At 42.4% G+C, this 8764-nt stretch overlaps 1 protein-coding gene across 1 annotated transcript in view; it reads right to left on the reverse strand.

Annotated features, from left to right (window-relative positions):
• scin (scinderin) overlaps positions 1-1843 on the reverse strand; it is a 128805-nt gene extending 126962 nt beyond the window's left edge. Inside the window, exons 1-2 of the mRNA XM_073054144.1 lie at positions 1347-1843; positions 1107-1261 (exon numbers count right to left, since the gene is read on the reverse strand). Coding sequence (XP_072910245.1) covers positions 1107-1261; positions 1347-1539 — 348 coding nt within the window. The 5' untranslated portion in view covers positions 1540-1843. The remainder of the gene's footprint in view (positions 1-1106; positions 1262-1346) is intronic.
• Between the last annotated feature and the right edge of the window lie 6921 nt (positions 1844-8764).

Genomic DNA, 8764 nt, shown 5'->3' on the forward strand with positions numbered 1-8764 from the left:
ATATTGGTGGAACTTTGTAATCTCATATTCAACAAATATCTATGCAAGCACTCAAATTACCAAAGCACTGAAGGCTACTGATTAGTTATTGCAAAATGGGATTAGCAATGGATGGGATCAGCAAGACCATGATGGACCAAAGGAGCTCTTTCTGTACAAGCCTGTAAGGTTGAGATTACAAATAACAAGACTGGAGTGAGAAAATCCAGAGAGCAGAAAATATTAACCTTTACAAGTCACTTATATCAGCAGAATCAATCACTTCTGAGCTTGGATGGTTTTCTCATGGAAACTCTAGAGCATTTTAAAATCAATGAGTCAGAAATACTTAAAGCCTGATCAATCTTACTATTGATTATCACAGAGTTAAAGAAAGATAAAAGTAGCAAACACTATATATGGGTGTGGCTATTTAGTGAAGACAGGACCAGGCTTGTGTGTGATGGTCCCTGCTTACTTTGTGTAGCAGGGCTTATTTTGCAGTTTCCCAGCTCCAGCAGCCTAGAGTCAATCCGCTCTTTGTGAAGTGTACACATTCTCCACAGGTTTTCTGACATCCTCCCACATCCCAAACTTGTGTATGTTGGAAGCAAATTGTAAACTGCCCCTAGTGTCGGTGAGTTGTATGTTCATCAATTCAATGGAGGAGTTGATGAACACATTTGAGGGAAGTAGTGATGGGGGATATGAGGGAAATGGAATGGGTGGACTGCTCTGAGAGTCAACAGTAGCTTAATGAGCCTCCTATGTTGTATGGAAGTATGTGAAATACGCAACCAGCTCTAAATATCCCATCTCACTCATGAAACTTGACTACAGACAAGACAGAAAAAAACAAATGGATGGTCCGAGAAACGGAAATTAATGCTTTTTCTAGTTGTGTCAACTTTCACGCAGAACTGTTACTTTAATGGTGAATATCACTTGCCGGTCAATATACCTAGAAGAGCGATTTTACCACTTCTAATATTTTGGGCGTACAACACTGTCATGAGCAGAAAAAGCTGGGAGCACCAGTGAACTAGCAAAAAGGGAAGAAAAAAAAACCAAAATGTATTTAAGAGGAGAGTGGCCTCTGCATATTTAGGGTACACTACAATTTCTACCTGGTACTTCAGTCCGTCCTTGAAATAGCCGACAAAAGTGTTGGATTCGTAGTCCTGAATCTCCCGGTACTGCACCGGTTTCCCTGACAGATAGTCATCCATCTGCACAGTGAAAATCGCAGCGGCGACACTTTCATCCTGGGAGCATTCCTTGCCTGGAGAAAAATAAATAAGTTTAACATTACTCCAGCCCAGGCTGATTACAAAGCATAACATTAATAAACAGAGCAACATCCTCACCTAGCCAAAAATGCAGATTGTACGAGAAGTGGCTTTTAACGACGATGGTGTGCATCACCAGATACGCGTCTCCTACATAGAAACTGCCATGCAAACTTTTCGGAACAGGCACCAACTCCAAGTTTTCCACTCTCCAGACCTGGGTTCCAGGCTTCTTCCCAGCATTTTCAAACTCTTTGTGGTAGAGCACCATCTTTCTCTGCACGAAATGTCCAAAGGAGACGCTGTCAGCGACAGAACTCCTTCTTTGCAACAGCAAACTTTGGTCTCAGCGCAACAGCGAGCAAACTGCAGTATTTCTGGGTGAAGCGAAAGCGAGTGGGCGTGTCTATGACACTGACAAATCCGGAACTGAACTGCTCTCTGCAATACTGCCGCTTTAAACTCACTCGTTTATGCTCCAAATGTGGTTGCTCAGGAGATTCTTGAAATAAACGCACCAGCGCGTTACTGAAACTAAAGCGCGATTTAACAAACTCTGCTGAAACTAACTTTTCTTAGCTTGTATGGTAGATCACAGATCATAGGTCAGACAGCAGCTTTGGAGGAATAAATCAAGTACAGCGTGCGGCCAGGACTTTACATTCTGGATTAGGTATTTACTGGAATGAATCTATCTTGGTCTGTGGGCCAGGTCTTAGAAGAAATTATGCAGATATGTTGTGAAATGAAGAACATTGAAGTGCTGAATTCCTGTGGTTCTAGTGGATAGATTTTATAACCTCTGGTATTTAACTTTTGGCAAAATCCAGTAACAGTTCTGCTGCTATTCAGTCGTTAAATTTCGTGAATACCATTGCTTACTCTAAGTTAATAAACATTGTTAACATGGTGACTTGTTATCAGATTTCTGCCTTAATACTATCAAAATAAGTCTACCGTATGGTAGAGGTTCATCTTCTTGTGGGCATTTACAGGAAAAAAGAAATACAGTAGAATTTTATGAAAGACTGTACATAACCAGACAAAGACTGACATGTGGAAAAGAAGAGGAATTGTGCAATTGAAAATCATACTGACAACATGAATTGTAAAGACAGAACATGAAGTTGGAACAAAAGGGTTAATTTATTTGCTTAGCAACTTATTGAAAAGGTTAGTCAGCATAAAAAAAAAACAAAAGAAAATTTGACAGTAACACTCAGTAAATTTGGGCATCAACCTCACATTGTTCCTTACTGAGAGGTTAAGTGAATGTTAAAGCGTTATTTTCTTCATAAATGCAGTTTAGGATTCTTATTTTCTAGAGAGTTCCTTGTTATATGCGAAGACCTAGTCAGTTACTTAGAGTGCCTGCTATTTCCCACAACCTTGGGAGTTAACCTGTGAACTTACTTTCATCTTCTAGATACAGTATTTATTGTTTTTTTTTCATTTTTTATTTGCAGTTTATTGCCTTTGGCACACTGGGTGTTTGTGCCGTTGTGCGCAGTTCTTAATGATTAAACTGTTTTACTGTGAATGCTCACAAGGAAATGAATCTTAGGGTTGTATATGGTGACAAATATACGTATACTTTGATAATACATTTAATTTGAAATGTGAACTTTTGAAATCCTCTAGGGAATCTGCAAATGAAGTTTGTAGCAAGCTTGGTCTACATTTCCCATTTCATCTGCAGGACACCACATTGTGTTTATTGATGTGATAATTGTATGCTTTCCTTTATTAATGGAAGTGAAAATAATTTTGCCGTAACTCAAAATACATGAATATAGAAATTATGGGATAAAACATTGAGGCATAGAAGGAGGCTATTTGGCCCATCATGCCATATTGCCACTTCGCCATTGATATAAATCTGGCATGTTACATAAAACTTTGTCAAACTTCAATAGGGGCACTGTGGAGAGTATCCACACTGGTTGCATCATAGCCTGGTATGGCAACACCAATGCCCAGGAATGGAAATGTCTGTAGAACATGGTGGAATCAGTCCAGTCCATCACCAGCAAAGCTCTTCCCACCACTGAACACATTTACATAGAGCTCTACCACAAGAAAGCAGTCTCCGTCAACAAGGACCCCCACCACCCAAGCTATGCACTCTTTTTGTTACTACCAACGGGCAGGAGGTACAAGAGACTTAATTCCACATGACCAGGTTCAGGAACATTTATTACCTTACAATCATCAGGCACAGAGTGGATAACTTCATCTACCTCTTTCTGAATGGATTCCACAAACTATCAACTCTACAATTCACGTTCTCAGTATTATTATTTTAAATTTGCACAATTTGTCTACCTTTGCACATTGGTTGTTTGTTCATTCTTTGTTTCTATATCATTTAAAAAAAAATTATTGTATTGCTTTTTCTCCTCTTGATGCCTGCAAAAAAATGAATCTCCAGGTAGTATATGACAGCATATATGTACTTCAATAATAAATTTACTTTGACTTTGGCTTTAATGTCTGTGCCATCTTTGAATGAACTATTCATTTCAGTCTCATGCTTCCATGCTTCTTGAATTAAGTTTATAATCGACTGCATTATCTACATTACATTATCTATAAAATGGTTACTTATTTCTGAACATAATGGGAGAAAACAGAATTTATTTCCATCTGGAAAGAAATTTAATAAATTGTTTACATTTTTTACCTCTACTTCTGGGGTTCCCAACCTGGGGTCCATGGAACCTTCGGTTAATGGTAGGGAGTCCATGGCTTAGAAAAGGTTGGGAACCCCTGCTCTACTTCCTTTGACAATTAGTCTATATCTCCAATACTGGCTATTAAATAATTTTCCAGAGGAAACAGCTTCTTCCTGTTTGTCTTCTCAAAATCCATGGAGCTTTGGATACCACAGCTATCTCTATTCTTAACATTTCCTACTCTGAACAGGATAATATTGCCTTTTTCCACCAGGGTATTGTGAAGGGAATATTCCTTTTGGAATCCTGCAGGGGATGGGATTACAAAGGAAAGAAGAGCATGGCATCATAACAGAAGAGTTGGAAATAGCCACATGTGACTCATTCAGAGCAGTAAATGGAATGAAAGGTGAGGACCAGGAGACCATGCTTTAGTTGAGGGATATGGTCTTAAGTCCTTTTGGCCAAAGTGGAAGGGTATTCTGATCTAAATAAAAAAGAAACTGGAAACAAAGATGATATTGGAACAAATATATGGAAATGCAGTAAGTGAAAATGAAGAATGGAAAACAACTTTTGTAAAATTAAGTGTATCAAAATCATCCAGAAAGTGCAATTGAATAGAAATGAGAAATGAGAATGGTGGTCGTTCTGAAGGGTTTGTATTGTAGGATCCCTGAATCTCACACTCACTCTCACTCAATGTCAGCAAGACGAAGACACTATGGTATCATTACTATTCTATAGCTTTGTTGAGTATGCCCACAAGAAAATGAATCTCAGGGTTGCATATATGTACTTTGATAATAAAATTTACTATGAACTTTAACCTCAGCAGGAGTTGAAGGAGCAGGTAAATTGAGAGATAGAGGTAGAGATAGATACCAGATAGAGGTGTGTGATGAGAGGCATTGATCGTGTGAATAGTCAGAGGCTTTTTCCCAGGGCTGAAATGGTTGCCACAAGAGGACACAGGTTTAAGGTGCTGGGGAGTAGGTACAGAGGAGCTGTCAGGGGTAAGTTTTTTTACTCAGAGAATGGTGAGTGTGTGGAATGGGCTGCCGGCAAAGGTGGTGGAGGCAGATACGATTGAGTCTTTTAAGAGACTTCTAGATTGGTACATGGAGCTTAGAAAAATAGAGGGCTATAGGTAAGCCTAGTAATTTCTAGGGTAGGGACATGTTCAGCACAACCTTGTGGGCTGAAAGGCCTGTATTGTGCTGTAGGTTTTCTATGTTTCTAGAATAAGGTAGTATTAGTGAGAGATTTTAACCTCCCTAATGTTGGCTGAGCCAACCATAGTGTAACAGGCATGGACAGAGTGGAATTTGTGAAATGTGTCCAAGAAAAACTTCACGAGTGAATCTGCAGATGCTGGAAATAAATAAAAAACACAAAATGCTGGCAGAACTCAGCAGGCCAGACAGCATCTATGGGAGGAAGTAATAACGACGTTTCGGGCCGAAACCCTTCATCAGGAGTGAAGTAACATGGGATGGTTGAGGGGGGATAAGAAGTGGGGGGAGGGATAAAGTAGAGAGCTGGGAAGTGATAGACTAGAGGGAAATGGGCTAGGGGGAAGGTGGAGAATTATGGGAAATAAAAGAGAAAGAAAGGTAGGGTTGGGGGGAGAGATTATAGTGAGGGGGGGAAAGAGAGAGAAAGAGAACCAGACTAAAATAATAGATAGGGATGGGGGTAAGGGTGGGGGGCAGGGGTATCAATGGAGGTCGATGAGTTGGATGTTCATGCCGGCAGGAAGGAGGCTACCTAGGTGGGAGATAAGGTATTGCTCCATCGACCTGCGTGTGGCCTCATCTTGACGGTAGAGGAGGCCATGGACAGACATGTCGGAGTGGGAGTGGTCTGTGGAATTGAAGTGTGTGGCCACAGGGAGATCCCGCCACTGCTGGAGGACTGAGCGCCGGTGTTCGGCAAAACGGTCTCCCAGTCTGCGGCGGGTCTCCCCAATGTATAAATGGCCACATCGGGAGCACTGGATACAGTATATCACCCCAGTTGACTCGCAGGTGAAGTGGTGCCTCACCTGAAAGGACTGTCTGGGGCCTGGGATGGTGGTGAGGGAAGAAGTGTGGGGGCAGGTGTAGCACTTCTTCCATTTGCAGGGATGAGTGCCCGGAGGGAGGTCCGTGGGGAGTGATGGGGGGGATGAATGGACAAGGGAGTCGCGTAGGGAGCGATCCCTGCGGAAAGCCGAGAGTAGGGGGGAGGGAAAGATGTGGTTGGTGGTGGGATCATGTAGGAGGTGGCGGAAGTTACGGAGGATTATACATTGGATAAAACTTCCAAGAAAACTTCCTTTATCGATACACAGAGGGAACTATTAGACAGGGTGCAACACTGGACTTGCTACTGGGAAATGATTTTGGGCAAGTAGCAGCAATGTCTATAGGTGAGCACTTGGGTCCCATGACCATAATTCTATTAGTTTTAAAATAGTTATGGAGAAGGATATGACCAGTTCACAGGTTAAGATGCTGAACTGGGAAGAAGCAAATTATCAAGCCATTGGGAAGGTTCTAACTGTGGATGTTTTTGCAAAATTGTTTGCAGGAAAAGGAGTGCCTGCCTAGTGTGAGGCCAAGGATTCAGGGACTGTATGTTCTTGTTCGGGTGAAGGGCAGTGCTGGCAGGTTCAGGAACCCTGGTTGATGAGAGTCAAACATTGAGGCTCTGGTTAAGAAAAAAAAGGGAGGCATATTCTGTGTGGTAAGCTATGTATACCTGTTTGGACATGCCCCTCTGCTGACTGCTCCTGTGGCTCCTCCCACAGACCCCTGTATAAAGGCGATCGGAGGCACTGCTTCCCCTCTCAGTCTCCGAGATGCCGTGCTAGGTTTTGCTACTAATAAAATTGATGCACCATCAATAACTCTGGGAAGCGGTAGGATGGTCGTGGACTATAGCCAGACCATCAATAGGTTCACGCAGCTTTACGCGTACCCACTACCCCGCATCGCGGATATGGTCAATCAGATAGCTCAGTACAAGGTGTACTCGACCATAGACCTGAAATCTGCTTACCATCAGCTCCCCATCCGCCCGGAGGACCGCCCCTACACCGCCTTCAAGGTGGGCGGCAGGCTCTATCACTTCCTGCACGTTCCCTTCAGTGTCACGAATGGTGTCTCTGTCTTCCAGAAGCAAATGGACCGGATGGTGGACCAGTGCCAACTGAAGGCCACGTTCTCATACCTGGATAATATCACCATCTGCGGTACAGAGATTCTGTAGGTATATTAAAAGTAAAAAGGTGGCTAGGGAGGTAATAGGTGCCCTTAAAGATCAGCATGACTGTTTGTGTGTGGAAACAAAGGAAATGGTAGAGATTTTTAAAGCATCCTCTTCAGTTTTACTGTAGAGAATATTACACTAAGAAAGAAGCTAAAAAATGGGATGAATTAGTTATGTTGTGTTGAACCACATACCATTAGAGAGGAGATATTGGATGTATTAAAATAGATAAATCCCCAGGGTCTGACCTGGTGCAGTTTAAAACCTAGAGACCAATGGAGGGAGACCCTTGCAGATTTTTTGCTTAAACTCTGGTGAGGTTCCAGAGGACTGAAGGGGAGCTAATGTGAATCAATCGACTTAAGATGGTAGCAAAATTGAGTCATGAAACTACAGGATGGTGAATCTGACATAAGTGGTGGGTAATTTGCTTCACCAGATTCGGATAGACAGGGTCTTTCAACATTTGGAGGGACATGGTCTGATTCAAGACAGCACATATTTATCCATCATGAGCAGTAGACTTCCCACGATCAAGAACATCTTTAAAAAACCAGTGCCTCAAGAAGGTGGCATCCATTATTAAGGAACTTTGCCATCCAGGATGTGATCTTCTCTCATTACTACAGGAGCCAGGAGAGGTATGCTCAATGTTTTAGGAACAGCTTGCTTTGCTTCTTCAACTGATTTCATGAATCCATGGACACTCACCCATTATTTTACATCACTTTTGCATTATTTATTTATTTGTTTGGTTGCTAACATATTGTTGTAATTGTGGTAATTATTAAAGTATTGCACTATATTGTGAATGAACAGAGTTAGAGCGGCTACTGAGGTAGGGGCAGAGGTCCTGGAGGCCAATTTTGGAGTGCCATTTTGTAAGTCTGAGGCCGGATGCTTTGAGGTGAGTAGCAAGTAAGAACAGGAAAGGTTTTATTTATATATAGTTGTTAACTAAAAAAAACTACCAATTTTCATAATTAAATAGAGTGAGGATGTGAGATCAGGTGATGTGTAGTAGCTGCAGAGCATGGGAGCTGGTGGACTGCATTGTGGTTCCTGGTGACCACGTCCGAAGCAAGTGCCGGTGGCTCAAAGTTGATGATCTTGAATCTGAGCTTCAACGTTGCATCTGGAATGAGAGAGTTTACAGGACACTGTATCTCAGGCGGAAGTCACGCTCATTAGATTAACTGCTTTAAATTCAGTCTATATTTGGGGACAAGAGGGTGTGGCAGTGTGGTGAACTAGATATACCTGTCTGACTGCTCCTGTGGCTCCTCCCACAGACCCTGCTGACTGCTCCTGTGGCTCCTCCCACAGATCCCTGTATAAAGGCGACTGTGGGCTGCTGCTCTCCCTCATTTTCCCCAGGATGTAGTGCTGTTTATTCTTCCAGTCAATAAAAGCCGATATCTCACTTCCTAAGTCTCAGCGTGAGTTATTGATGGTGCATCAGGCAGATAGAGGGATCCAAGAGATAGTGCCAGTGGTGTCGTAGCGCTTGAGCTTGCCCAAGATTGCTGCTCCCTGTGAGCTGAGAGTGTGGTGTAGGAAGGCTGA

This window comes from Hemitrygon akajei, chromosome 8, assembly GCF_048418815.1.
Source record: "Hemitrygon akajei chromosome 8, sHemAka1.3, whole genome shotgun sequence".
Taxonomy (NCBI): domain Eukaryota; kingdom Metazoa; phylum Chordata; class Chondrichthyes; order Myliobatiformes; family Dasyatidae; genus Hemitrygon; species Hemitrygon akajei.